At 39.9% G+C, this 15,326-nt stretch overlaps 2 protein-coding genes and 1 long non-coding RNA gene across 5 annotated transcripts in view; 1 reads left to right on the forward strand and 2 right to left on the reverse strand.

Annotated features, from left to right (window-relative positions):
• The window catches only part of LOC134656980 (uncharacterized), a 32,194-nt gene extending 27,347 nt beyond the window's left edge, over positions 1 to 4,847 (reverse strand). Inside the window, exons 1-3 of the mRNA XM_063512545.1 lie at positions 4,587 to 4,847; positions 2,493 to 2,638; positions 486 to 1,929 (exon numbers count right to left, since the gene is read on the reverse strand). Coding sequence (XP_063368615.1) covers positions 486 to 1,929; positions 2,493 to 2,638; positions 4,587 to 4,839 — 1,843 coding nt within the window. The 5' untranslated portion in view covers positions 4,840 to 4,847. The remainder of the gene's footprint in view (positions 1 to 485; positions 1,930 to 2,492; positions 2,639 to 4,586) is intronic.
• LOC134656893 (flotillin-2) overlaps positions 1 to 15,326 on the forward strand; it is a 384,591-nt gene that overhangs the window by 101,665 nt on the left and 267,600 nt on the right. The gene's annotated exons all lie outside the window — the stretch shown is intronic.
• The window catches only part of LOC134657016 (uncharacterized), a 38,725-nt gene continuing 28,297 nt past the window's right edge, over positions 4,899 to 15,326 (reverse strand). For both annotated transcript variants that reach the window (XR_010097571.1, XR_010097570.1), the window contains exon 3: positions 4,899 to 5,070. This is a non-coding gene — a long non-coding RNA (uncharacterized LOC134657016). The remainder of the gene's footprint in view (positions 5,071 to 15,326) is intronic.

The following is a 15,326-nucleotide window of genomic DNA, read 5'->3' on the forward strand; positions in this document are numbered from 1 at the left end:
GTACTCCTCAAAGTGACCAACATTTGTTCAGCTACTCTTAAAAATACATTTTATTTTGATTTTGAATTTTGAATGATTTTGAAGACGCAATGTATTGCGAATTTCGTTATACGTTTTAATTTTTTTGCTCGTGTTACCTGTAACCACAGCCTGCCACACCCGGTATACCTATTCATTTAAATATTAAGAATAACAACAAGTAGGAAGTGTCCATTAGGAATCCTTATAAACACAAGAAACATATTTACATAATTTACAAACGTAGACAAACATAAATAAGTATTCATAAAATACAGTATATGTCATATGTGACAAGGTAACTTTTCAAGAGTGAATATATAAATCTTAAAAACGTTTGCTTTACGAAATATCACGTTTACGTCTAAAATTGGCATTTTGTATCTAAAATTCTATTAATTTTCATTATTGGTAACTAGTTGACATGATTATTAACTACACATACAACTAATGTCATCGACTCTTACTAAGCCAGTCTTGCTTTATCAAATCGGCCCCTTTCTCCCCAATCATGATGACCGCGGCGTTGGTGTTGCCACTCACAATAGTCGGCATTATGCTGGCGTCTATTACTCTTAGGCCTTCGACGCCATACACCCTGAGTCGCGGGTCCACCACCGCCTCGGGATCCCACGACGGCCCCATCTTAGCTGTCCCACTCTGATGGTATATCGTCATAGAAATGTGCCTCACTTGACACTCGATATATTCGTCAGACATAAATTTAAAGTGCTTACAGCTCGGCAACGGCTTCATATACAGCCTGTTGCCAAACTGTTTGAAAGGTGATGCTTCTGCCACTCGCACAGCTATTTTTATTCCTTCCACGAGGCGCGCCACGTCTAAGGGATCCTCATGGTAACGTGGGTTCATTATCGGATAATGAAAAGGATTGGAGCTCCTTAATCGCACGTAACCTCGTGTATTTGGTCTCAGCAGCAAAGGCATAATAGTCCAAGCATCCTTATTGGCTATAGGTTTGTAAACAGTATTGTAAATCTCATCCGTAAGACCTAAGATCTTTCTGACAATTTGCCCATTGTCAGACGAGAAGGAAGCCGGCGCCATGTGGAACTGAATATCGGGCCACAATCCAGAACTGTTTGCGTACTTTGTATTAACGAAAGCGACCCCTTCTAAGCCTCCTAGAGTCGTCATGGGACCTCTCTCGTTGACAACGTAGTTCATGGTAACGGGGAAAGCCTCGAAGCGGTTTTGGACGATTGCAACAGGTTTGTCGACTAGAAATGTTAATCCTCCTACACCAACGTGGTCTTGTAGGTTTTCACCGACCGGCAAGTCCTTCAAGACCTTAATTCCGACGTCTTTTAAATGTTCTTTGGGTCCTATTCCAGACAGCATAAGCAGCTGAGGACTGTTGATGGCGCCGGCCGATAGTATTACTTCTTTTCTCGCGTAAACAACTCTCCTCATGCCGTGTTTCACATACTCGACCCCGTACGCCTTCATTGTTACTGGATGGACTAAAACTCTTGTTGCTTGGGAGTTTAAGGAAATGTCTAAGTTCCTTCGAGTTCTCACAGGTCGCAAGAATGCTTTGGCGGTACTGCAGCGGGAGCCACGACGTATCGTGCCCTGGGCGATCATGAACCCGGTTTGGTATTCTCCATTGATATCCCTGTTCTCATACCCGATTTCGACTCCAGCTTCAACGAAGGCTGCGACTAAGGGTGTCCTCCAAGGAGCTTCTTGTACAGTGAGGTATCCTCCCCGCCCGTGGTATTGACTCTTGGCTAAGTAAGGGTTTCTGTTGTCTTCAGATTTGATAAAGTATTTCAGGACGTCCCGGTAGCTCCATCCGGGGTTGCCGAATTTTTCCCATTGGTCGAAGTCGAATCGATTGCCTCGTACGTATATCATGTAGTTGAGAACACTGGAACCGCCAAGCACCTGAAATAAAAACAAAATTTATTCATTTTGTGTTTCATGCCATCTAGCGGTAAGTCTCTGCACTGATATAAAAGAATCGAATAAGAGCTACGGAACTAGTTTTATCTTGAGCGACGTTCAGAAAAAACGCAAGAGAGGGCGCAGGTAGGCACTAGGCAGGTAGGGGATTTCATATATCGAAAGGTTTTTAAAACTACGAAAAAATTGTTTACGAATTGTGCTTCAACGGAATAAACATGAAATATTTAATATTCACGGGATATTTTGATGTATATCGTTAGAAATGAAATACTCCTGCTGAGATTTCGTTGATGTCTTTTATTTGGAAAAACTCAGTGGAGCCCAGTGTCCTCTTTTGCAACTTAATTCCCAGAATTGGCGCAGAGAAAATGAATTGAGTTTTCAGACCAGTTGAGACTATTGGTATATAATATGACCATATCTTTGTACAGCCTAAAACCTCGGGACCGGATTCAGGCGGTATAAAGTTACAATCGGAAATTAAGCTCCAATATGTTAAAATTTTATGAAAACACAACTTTTTTTATTGTCTTATATCCCACCTTTCCCCTGGGCCAGCTGCAGCGGTGCTTCTTGAAGCCGAGGCAGGCGTACGCGGTGGGCTCGGTCTTGTACTGCCAGTCCAGCTTGGTCAGCTGCAGGTAGCCCGCCAGGGACGGCACGTCGGTGATCTCGTTCTCGTCGGGCCCTGGAATGCATGAATCTAGTATTAAACTGGATTGGACCAGGCGTGTCTCACTCCGCGATTTCGTCGCTTTGCTACAGGTAGCTAAAAGTACATCCGTTCGGCCCCAATTTTGGGGAAAGCCATAAGCCGCGCGTGGCGCTGTCGCCACCTAGCGGCCATATCTGTGCTGATCGTAACAGACGCGTTTTGTTAGAGAGTCTTCTGTACTTAGTACTATTATTTCTGTATGGAGATCTTTTGTCATTAAACAAACTGATGACTTTGAATCCCGTCGAATTATGGAACTAGATATCAGACGGGACGAGCTGAAAGCCCGACCGCCAGCGGCTATTAGGTATAATTACAACAATGGTGTCCTTACCTGCCCGTTGTGTGCACGGGTCTTTGTTAATAAGATCGGCTACGCAAGCCACACGCGGGCACACGAACGTCTTCAGCAGCGGAGTTGAAACAGTCGCCGTGGTCGAAATCGGCCGGGAGAGTATATATATATATATATACTATTATTTATTCTGTGATTGGGCATGAGTGGTGGGGGTAACTGACAGAACGGGATAATATTACGTATCTTTCAGTAGGAGTAGCAGAGAAAGCGCTATTATTGTTTGTCCTTGTCACAGTCTCACATTTTTTTTTATTCCCCATCGTAAATTTAGTATGTATTATGGTGGCCGGTGGGCAACAAATAAATTCGACCAATCATAGTGTCGCATTCTATGGAATGTTCACCTCGTATAAGTTATAACTGGGCCAACTGGTCTCTATGGGACTAGTTCATGGCAATTTTATGCATTTTGGGCAAAATAGGAATGTTTGTTTTTTACGAGAGGTTTTTTTTTCTTGATACTTGGGCAGAGTTATGAACTTATTTAAAAACAAACAACAATTTTGCTATTGTTACAACAAGGGCATTAGGGCAATTTGTTACTTTTATAAGTACGGTTGTTACGTTACGCCTTAGTTAATAAGGCTTGGTAAAAAGATTTTTAGCTCCATATCAAAACTTGAGACTTCCACCTATTAATAAGTCAATTTATCTTTGAATACCCATACAGGTCACCTAAATACCAAAACATTACTGCAGCAAACAAACAGCTTATTAATGTTTTATTATACTTTACACATTACCGCAAGTGGTAGCGAAATTGAAAGCTTTAATACTACCGGATCGGAATACTTCCGGATTGGTAATGATAAAACAACTTGAACCAATACTTAGCATGCTTTCAGGGTTATTTATCTGATAACGATTTATCCAAGTTACCTTTTATGGTATATTTGTAACATGTTTAAAACGTATTTAAGTAATTATTACCTACTTATTAGGTAGGTTAATTTTGTTCAATTATCAATTGGGTAACTACACACCGTTCCGTTCCGGGTACAGTAACTTAAAGCCTACTGATTAACAGTCTGCCGGACGGTATCGGCCTGTCAGTTGTTCGGAACTGTCAAATTTTTGTTCTAACTGACAGGCCGATACCGTCCGGCGGACTGTTAATCAGTGGGCCCCTTAAGACAAATCGTACGCTGCATGAGATGTTCCATCATATTACTGTTAACGAAGGGTTTTTTAATTTCAAAAAGTGTGACGTGGGAAGTTTTTTCGCAATAATAATATACAATCATAAGTTTTCGTGACAATGGCGGAGATCGCGGAGATGGCACTTAAACGCTACTTATTTCGATGGTATATTTTGCTACAAAGAGGACCCTGAGAACATTTATTACCTAGGAGGTAGTTCCGAAATTGTATAATCAAGTGACATTTTCAGAATTCCGATAAATGGATGTTTGAAGGTTTTAGGAGGACTACATTGCATCTTTGATACTGTTCTGTTATCTGTCCAGTTTTAGGGTTCCGTATTAAACCAAGTATAGTAGTAAGTTATTAAACGTAATGTTAGTAGTGTAGCTGTTACGTTAAATAAGTTGAATAAATCCTTACCAGATTCTAGCAAGAGCGTGTTCCAATTCTTAATCTCCGATAGTCTGTTAGCAACGACGGCACCCGCCGACCCGCCCCCAACCACTATGAAGTCATACTCTCTCCTCGGCTCTTTATCAATCACTCTAGACTCCGGATCGTAAGCACTATAGTTGTGGTATGTCAGCGCGCCCAGCAACAGGGGGATCAACCATAGACCCGTCACACTCACGGTCTTCAAGGCTGTTGAAGCTAGAAGCACTTGCACACCCATTTTGATTTTAGAATTTGAATTTTTTTATCTGCCAGTTTGTAAGGTTAGTTTGCTTTTCTTTTTGGGGTAGTGTGTTGAAGTCACATCAGTTAAAGCTGTGATAGTGCTAGTGTTCGGTGCTTGTCTGGCGGTTTGCTTCTTTTCATTGGCTTGTAGCTGGTTGGAGGACGACGGGGAGCGACCATGTTAGACCACATCGAACTGGTTGCTGAAGCTGCTCGTTTCTCGAACCTGGAATGTGTGAAGTTATTGGCTATTTGAAAGAAAATTTAGGAGTATGCTGAATTACATCACAAGAAGTGGTTTTCGATTTGAATGGTGTTGATCAATATAACACTTTAAACTCTCGCGTTTTGTACACATATTTAATTACACAAACGGGTCTAACGCGATATAATTTCATTGTTTTTATCTTTAATTCCGACGTTTCAGCTGAGTTGCACCAGCTGTGGTCATTTTTATTAACTAATTTCGGGTAGTTTAGTGGTGTTTTATTAATATCTCCGTTGACATTTGTTGGGACGTCAGTCTTTCCGTGACCACAGCTGGTGCAACTCAGCTGAAACGTCGGAATTAAAGGTAAAAACAATGAAATTATATCGCTTTAGACCCGTTTGTGTAATTAAATATTGGTGTTGATCAATTTATAACAGACAAGACAATCAGATATTGTTGAAAGGAGAAATAAAAAACTTAGATTATTTTCTTTATTTAAAACTTCTAATGGTCTCCATTTAGATTTGGTACCTAGACGCTGGGCTTTCGTAGAAAATTTGGGTGTTTATACTTTAGCCAGAGTTCAGAAACCTTTATAATAAATTAACCCGTGGTGCGCCCTAGTATCACACGTCACGTGGTTTCTGGTTTCTGGGGGCTCCACGGGTTAATAAAGCCATCGTTGCCGTGAGGCAGGTAAGAAGGCCTATGTAGCAGCTAACTTACCCCAATTGTAGTCGAATATTTAGTTAGTTACACCTTTATTTTTCTAACCATACACTCAACTCTTGTAAGTCTTGTAACTGAACTGATAAACCATTTTGCTTTTTGCATGCTTAGCAGTTTTGTATTGTTACCCAACGAGCTAATATAATTTGTCTTTTACAGGTAAGGAAATGCATTGAGCCGTCGAACAAAGCGGCGAGCCGCCGCACTTTAATACAGTAAAGTAAGTGGTTTTGTGTTCGGAAATTGACAACTTATTCACCTGTCACTTATTTAATCAGTTTTCTTTGTTGTCTAACCTTGCATAAGTTCAGGTTTATTTGTAGTGGAAAGTTTGATGTAAATAAAATGGCATTTGTCGTTATTTAATGTCTACGAGCAATAGCACGAGCAGTAGCTACAGAAACATTGTTTATACATTTACAGAAGCTGGTTCCTAGTTAGTAAAATTATATCTTAAATAGATACAATACTCTTAATTGGCACTCCTCAGTTAAAGATACAACTTAAGGAAAAACAATTGACTAAAGATAGAGGCTTGTTGTCTACAAGCGGTCTTATCACTAAAATGCTATTTCTTCCAGACAACTTTTGCACTTTGGGGAGTGGAAACGAAAGATATCTATTTCTTCTTCTTCTCCTTGTCCTTTTCCCATTATTTGGGGTCGGCTCTCCTAATTATGTTTCGCCAGGCTTCACGGTCCTGGGTCGTCTCAGGTGGGATTTGGGCTTCTTCCATATCCCTCTTGACTGTTGCCAGCCATGTCAGTCGGGGTCTTCCTCGTCTAGATTGTGTGGGGAACATATCTAGCACCATACGTGTCATGTGTTCGGGTTCTCGGCGCATGACGTGTCCGAACCATCGGAGTCGCCCTTCGGTTAATTTTTCGGGCAAAGGTCTGACTTTGAAACTACCACGGACGTAGGTGTTACGGATGTGGTCAAGTAAGCTGACGCCACCGGCCCAGCGGAGCATTTTCATCTCGGCGGCATGAAGCTTATCCTCTAGTTGTTTTTTGAGGGGCCAGCACTCGGCGCCGTACACCATGGCCGGACGGACTGCCGCTTTATAGACTTTCCCTTTAATGGTAACCGGCATTCTCTTGTCACATAAAACACCCGTTAGGTCTTTCCACTTCATCCAGCCCGTGTTTATTCTGTGGGAGACATCGGCATCAATGGAACCATCGCAGGAAATGACCGAGCCTAGATATTTAAAACTGTTAACTTGGTTTAAGGGCGTTCCGTCCAAGGGAATGGCATGGAGGTTTTGGCTGCCGCTAAAGTTGCAGTGCATGTATTCTGTTTTGTGGCGACTTATCCGTAGACCTGCACTTTCTAACGCTACTCTCCATTCCTCCAGCATTTCTTGCAGCTCGTGAGATGTTTCGCTAATGAGGACTATGTCGTCTGCGTAAAGTAGAGTCCATGGCGGTGGTTGTTGCAACCTGGCGGTTAAGTGATTCATCACGACGTTAAAGAGAAGGGGGCTCAGAGCTGACCCCTGATGGACGCCGACCTTTACTTCAAACTCGTCACTCACTCCCGCTGGGCACCGCACTCTGGTTGTGACATCGTTGTACATATCCTTTACGGTATTTATGTAGTATTCAGGTACATTATGTGCTCGCAGTGCCTGCCAGATTAAGTTTCTCGGGACCCTGTCGAACGCTTTTTCTAGGTCAATGAAAGCCATGTGAAGGTCAGCCCTGTTGTGCCTGAATTTTTCCATTAGGATTCGAATGGTATGAATTGCGTCAGTGGTCGATCTTCCCGCAACAAAGCCGCACTGGTTTTCGCTGATCTTAATCAACTGGAGTATCCTTCTGCTTATTATGCGCTCCCATATTTTAAGAGTATGAGGTATAAGTTTTATGGCTCTGTAATTTTCGCACAGTCTGATGTCCCCTTTACTCTTATAAAATGGGATTAGGTGACTTTTCCTCCATTCGCTTGGTATACCCTATTGAAAGATATCTATTTGGTGTTATATTTTACTTCGTATTGTATGATGTATCTACCTCGATCTTTTTAAATCGGTGTCACCTGCTCGCTTGTTGAAATATTACTTTAATTTTTACTGCATTCAACGTATGTTTCCTAGCAGGTACTTTGTAAGCGTAGTCCATAAATGTATCCATTATTCCGTACCCAAAGGGTAAAAAAGCGGCCAAGTGCGAGTCGGACTCGCCCATGAAGGGTTCCGTATTTAGGCGATTTATGACGTATAAAAAAAACTACTTACTAGATCTCGTTCAAACCAATTTTCGGTGGAAGTTTACATGGTAATGTACATCATATATTTTTTTTAGTTTTATCATTCTCTTATTTTAGAAGTTACAGGGGGGGGGACACACATTTTACCACTTTGGAAGTGTCTCTCGCGCAAACTATCCAGTTTAGAAAAAAATGATATTAGAAACCTCAATATCATTTTTGAAGACCTATCCATAGATACCCCACACGTATGGGTTTGATGAAAAAAAAATTTTTGAGTTTCAGTTCGAAGTATGGGGAACCCCAAAAATGTATTGTTTGTTTTCTATTTTTGTGTGAAAATCTTAATGCGGTTCACAGAATACATCTACTTACCAAGTTTCAACAGTATAGTTCTTATAGTTTCGGAGAAAAGTGGCTGTGACATACGGACGGACAGACAGACGGACAGACGGACAGACAGACAGACAGACATGACGAATCTATAAGGGTTCCGTTTTTTGCCATTTGGCTACGGAACCCTAAAAACGGGACCTTATTACTAAGAGTCCGCTGTCCGTCCGTCCGTCCATCTGTCACCAGGCTGTATCTCACCGTGATAGCTAGACAGTTGAAAATTTCACAGATGATGTATTTTTGTTGCCGCTATAACAACAAATATTAAAAACAGAATAAAATAAAGATTTAAGTGGGGCTCCCATACAACAAACGTGATTTTTGACCGAAGTTAAGCAACGTCGGGCGGGGTCAGTACTTGGATGGGTGACCGTTTTTTTTGCTTGTTTTTTTTTTATTGTTTTGCTCTATTTTTTGTTGATGGTGCGGAACCCTCCGTGCGCGAGTCCGACTCGCACTTGGCCGGTTTTTAAAACTGATACCGGACGGTCCTTATCTGGCTTATTCCAAAAAACTGTCAAAGGCTTTCTCCAGTGGAACTCATTGATCTACCTCTATTGAATCCTGATTGAATCATGTAGGTATCTACAATGTGCAATGTGCATCTACTTCCTAGTATATTTACTAATGTTATAGTACTCGTACAATCGCGATCATTCGTGTGGATTTCGTATATTTGTGTAAATTTAGGTGATGTCAAATATAGTGTCAAGCATTTACGGAATACGAGATTATAATTAGATTAAACAAAAATTAGTATAGCTATTCAACGGGGAAATGCGGCCAGCCTGCTGGGTACACTGCCTGCTGGCGGTGAGTTGGAGGGTGTATTTTATTTGTAGGTTTTTTTTTTTTTTTTTTTCTTTTTTTTTTTTTGTTATTAATGTGTATTTTTAGAGTGAGTTGACGAAGCCTGTTGCGGATTTTATCGCTGTAGTTTTTTGTGACGATGCCTGTAGCTGATTGTAAGTTTGTGTTTACCTGACGAAGCCTGCGTTGCGGATATAAAAGTATGGTCTCTGAATAAACTGATTAAACATCAAATTCTTCTTAATTCAAAATCACAAACTATTCAAGAGTAAAATAGATTTTGTTATTATCATTATAACACATACTCGCATGTACCTATTTGTTTTAACTGTATTGGCTATCTATAATACATAGTGTTTTTGCGGAAACATTAATCGATCATAAATATTACTCGGTGGGCTGAATTTAAAAACTTGTTCTGACTGAAATTATATGAAATGACATGTTACGTATAGACATATAGGTACTTGTCATTTGACGATTGTCAAATATAATAAATGAACACCAAGGTCACCTGACAATGACAATTTGCCGTACATTGCTGGTGCAACAAGTTAAAAATTAGCATTAGGTACCGTTGTTAGTTATCGATCCGGATATGTACACAAAATTGACAGTGTCAGAGCCCGTACCATGAGTCACTGACAGTGTCAAAACTGACATTTACGCTATCGAGAACGTAATTTACTTTCTATACATCTCGTTTGCACTAATATGCGAGTACGAGCGATATGTATAGAAAGTAAATTACGTTCTCGACGGCGTTTATGTCAGTGCCAAACTGATGGTAGCCGTACAGGTGTCAATTGTTAGCGTGGTAAAATAGATACCAGGTGGCGCCGCTATCGAGCACAGTAAGAATTCTTCACTGGTCACGACTGTACACAAAGAGTGAATGGTCCATTGCCGAGCCGCGCGGAAGATATGATCTTATTCTAGACATTACCTACAGATCGTGAAAGCAGCTTATTTCCTATCAATATTACCTATTACTCTGTTGTTTACTACATACATAAGCTAAAATAAGTTACGTATTACTTACTGGTTACATACAAATAAGTAAAATGTATATTTCTGCTGTTTTTATAAACCATTGTGAGTAGGGAAGGAAGTTATGTATGATATCGACCACTTCGATGTTCTACGACAAATGTTTTTAATAGTTCTGGCTGGCACTTTTATATGAGAGTTTTGACAGTTTAGTCCAAATCCAAAAAGCTATAGAAGTTGACCTGAGCTGGAGCCTTAATATTTGTCCAGAATAATAACTCCAAATATAGAGGTTATTTCGGCAATTTAGTTTGCCTTTGTCAGTGGGTTATCAGAGCATGGCAGTAATTTAGTTAAATCTGTGTACATTATTTTAAGAACGACTTGTAGAAAGGGCTTATAATCTTTTACTGCTTACGTTCAAAATTAGACCTTAAATCGTCGAATCGTCGTGGATTTATAGTTTATTTTGAAAGTGCAAGTAGAAACAACATTTTCAAAACATTTTTGTCTATTACGTAACTATAACTCGTGTCTGTTTTTGTTAACTATACTATACTCGACCGAGTATGTTAACGTCTCGGTCAACGTAAATACTTCCGATTTTGCAGTAGTGACCTAGTGACATTCCGTTCAGTTAAAAAACTATCAATAGAACCTTCATTAATTATAGGTAAATGGCATTGTACCTAAAGGATTTCTTTAATACGATCTGTTTTTATTGCCCTTGCGTTACTTATTAGTAACTAACTTATTTTCCTCGCACTGAATAGGATACAAAGAAACATGAAAACATAGTAATAAGTTAAAAGAGCTCGTAGTTTCCTATAATTACAGATAAGTAAAAGTAACTGAAAGTAAAAGTAAAGTTAACTGAAAAAGTTAAAGTTAAGAGCAATACACTTTTTACATTTCTTAAAACAATTTCATACAATAATCGCGCTGCACTTAACTGCCTAACAAACACTAAAAACCTAACAAAGTGTCATGAAAGGCCCGGAGTACTCATATTCTTAGGCTATTGTTTTCATTGTTTTCAATAACACGAATGTGTCGTAAAGTTTACACAATCGTATACAATTCATAACAATTAAGATATTGCAATTGCAACACTGCACTGTGTGATTTAGCATTATTTGTATGGCCTATTCTTGTATTGTGCCAACCTCACAAACTTGAACTGTTTATCCGTGTTTCGTTATTTTTACTCTATACAACTCACCTTAACTGGATGGTTAAGATGAATGATGAGTACCTACAGATAGTACAGATGTGCAAGTTGCGGAAACTTTCCCAAAAGTTGGAAAAAAATCGCTGAAATTTCAGTAAATACTGGCAGGAAACAATGACAACTTTAATTTCGGAAATAGAAAATTTGGATTTTCATACATAAAAGCTACGGAAGCACCTCTGTGGTGACCGCGAATCGTTTAATTTGCTCTGCTTGTTGCATTTGCTGTACTGAAAGATTTCGCGAAAGTTTCACTTTTAAAATTTTCGGAAACTTTTCTTATTTTTGTATGGGAATCGATATATTACATCTCTATAATGGAAATTTCCCTAGTTTTCTGTGTACCTAATGTTCCTGAATCTTTCAAATACTTTCGGAAGTTGCACATCTGAAGGTGTTTTACTCGGCAGCCTGTGCTTACTTATTCGACACAATAAAAGTGCAGCGATTCAGGAAAACCGTTTAATAGAAACGTGAGTACCCATGTCTTAACAGTTCATTCAATTCAATGGCCGAGTTGCCTATTTAGAACCACGGAAACCGTAAAATTGATCTTTCATTGAATTTACTTACCCACAAAATGTTAGTGGTATTATTACGTCAACGTTATATGACGAGTTTGCGTAGATTTGTTAATAGTGTCAATAGAAAAATAACTAGGTACACAAAGTGAGTAAATATTCAAAAAGTTTACGTATTCTATAGAAGTTTAGTAATTTTCTATTCAGTAGGTAGGTATTTTACCCCTAGATAAAGTCTGCTGTTTAAACTAACTATTAGATCTAGTAAAAAAATATACTATGGGCGACTGATTTAAAAGTAAACTTAAATATTTAAATATTAATATTTAAACAATATTTAGTCACAATACATGTGTATTACTATCACTTCTTTTCGAACTACCTGATTCAGTTTGTATCTTCAGTTACAATTGTGCAACATTTCGGAAAAACATAAACAGCACTGTGACTAATGGATTCGATTATTTGTTGAGCAATTCGATTCGTCTCCGAGTCGAATTTTTAGAATCGTTAGAGAACGAGCATTCGGGTCGATAACGTCCGGTCAGGCAACGGAACTGGGCACCTAGCCAAGATGACAATCGTTGATAGAATCAACAAACAATTCGTAACTTAAATAATGTATGAAAATAGTTACGTGACCTTTTATTTTATTGATTCATAAAATTTACACAGCATTACAACGGACTCAGATCGGGGAAATCCTGAAGAAAGGCCAGGTCAAGAGCACCCTAAACCGGCGAGCGTGTATGAGGAATATTATGAAAGTAACGGAAGCGAAAGAGGTGTGTCAGGATCGTAGAAAGTGGAAATCCGTGGTCTCTGCCTACCCCTCCGGGAAATAGGCGTGATTATATGTATGTATGTATGTATGTATGTACAACGGACTAATACACTGTGAAATGTATAATAGACAGTATTTATACAAACAAGGTATATGATACAGTCTAGAAAGGACAAACAAAACAATGCGAGAAAGAAAAACTAATACAAGACAGAAGATTCACGCCTAATATCCATCGCCTCACAGAACTTCATACATTCTTTACACAGATCCATCCAACTACTTGCAAATACATCACATTCCGGTGCTGATGCGATTTTGTAGCATCTGTCATCCGTCATACCTCATCCCTACATATAATTTTTTCCGTTTGGTGGTTGTCTGGTTGTACATGCGCAGCAGCGTTCAATGCGTCACTATTATATCGAGACGAGATTGAGAGTGTCATCGGCCGCGTCAACGCCGCAGCGTAGCATAGATACATTTTTGCAATTAGTACCAAATTCCAAATTATATGGACATGTTTTAGATATTTCATATTGTAAGCCAGGGCCATATTGTAGACTAAGGGAGGGACATTTGTCCTACTTATTACCTACTTCATTACATAATTCGCTGGGCACACCTATAGTTTTCCCAACAGACCTGTACGGTTACCACTAATATGCGAGTGCGAGCGAGATGTATAGAAAGTAAATTACGTTCTCGACGGCGTTTATGTCAGTGACAAACTGATGGTAACCGTACTGGGAATCATAAAACCTGGGAAATCCGAATGAATGTAGACATTTACTGGAACCTACACTTCATTTCCACAACCTCTTATGTTATCAATACTTATCATTTAAGAAAAAGCAAACTTACTCCCTCTAGAATTAAGTTCAAAATGAATTTCCAAATATTCGACAACGTTGAGAAATTGGAGTTACAACATCGTGTAATGACACGTTGCATCCGCGATGCGGCTTATTAATAAACAATGTTATGCCACAACCAGTTTGCCAATCCGTGGCAATAGGCGAAGGCCGTTGGACAGTGGGTTGTTTGTTAGCTTAATCACTTGACATTGTGTTATTATTAATTAGATATTCACTCAACTCAAGTGTTAGTAATATCAATAAAAAGTAATTTCAAAATCATAATAAGAAATGTGATTCCTTGAAGCAATTTGCTCTTTCGTTGTCAACTGGCTCTCATTTTTTCTTATCGCAACTACCTATAAATACCTATCCGACATCTGACTTTGACTCATTACAACAATTATTAAAATTACATCGAATAATAATAATTAAGCTATATGTTAAACGATTGTATTGTATGTGTTAATTTTTAAGTGGAAATTAATGGACATGGCAAGTTCAGTGACAGTTCAGATTAATCTTTGTACTATTATTACTGAGAGGTATTCAAACAGTTACACGCAATAACGCGACCAAACTTACAAAATAGTATGAGATCCCTAGTAAATAACTTTCAGTATTGATTGACTAGTTACGAAATGGTACATGAATCAAATTCGTTCACTGTATTTTAACGCTGACGACAATGATTGCCGATAACGTGACAACATACCAGTACAACAAGCAATTTGTATTACAGTAGCATCATATGTCACGATGAGCATTATGTCAAAAGACGGGCATCGCGTGCGTGAGATACCGGCCGGCCGAAGTGGTCCACCGGGTGAAGGCCGAAACGAAACGCTTTCACTGTTGCGCGTGCGATCTGACCGGCGCCCGCGCCGACCTCGACGACCTTGAGGAGGTTATGCCTCCATATGTTATGACGGTTGACTAATTTATTTATAGTGGGTTACAAAATCATAATGTATACGATACCGTTTCGTTTTACCGTCGAGTCAGGATCACTGAATACGCATGTTGGTAGTCGCAGTCTTAGTGTAAGGCCTGAGTGGACGCTCGAGTTGGGCGTGCAGCGGGGCGGGGCGTGCGGCGTGCATGTTAAACAAATGCAAGCGTATAGGAGCGGCCTTAGTGCACGCTGCTCAAATTACTTGTGAGCCCGACGCAACGCTGCACGCACCGCCGAACGCTCCGCTCCGAGCGTCCACTCAGGATTGGATTTTTAACTGTGTGTCAACAGACGCCGACGCTGGCGAGAACTGATCTATGGCCGTCGAAATTCATCACGGTAAATAGATACTTAGGTATGTACCACGATATTAAAAACCGGCCAAGTGCGAGTCGGACTCGCGCACGGAGGGTTCCGCACCATCAACAAAAAATAGAGCAAAACAAGCAAAAAAACGGTCACCCATCCAAGTAGTGACCCCGCCCGACGTTGCTTAACTTCGGTCAAAAATCACGTTTGTTGTATGGGAGCCCCACTTAAATCTTTATTTTATTCTGTTTTTAGTATTTGTTGTTATAGCGGCAACAGAAATACATCATCTGTGAAAATTTCAACTGTCTAGCTATCACGGTTCGTGAGATACTGCCTGGTGACAGACGGACGGACGGACGGACGAACAGCGGAGTCTTAGTAATAGGGTCCCGTTTTTACCCTTTGGGTACGGAACCCTAAAAAACCGGCCAAGTGCGAGTCGGACTCGCGCACGCAGGGTTCCGCACCATCA

The sequence above is a fragment of the Cydia amplana genome, chromosome 19 (assembly GCF_948474715.1).
Source record: "Cydia amplana chromosome 19, ilCydAmpl1.1, whole genome shotgun sequence".
Lineage (NCBI taxonomy): Eukaryota > Metazoa > Arthropoda > Insecta > Lepidoptera > Tortricidae > Cydia > Cydia amplana.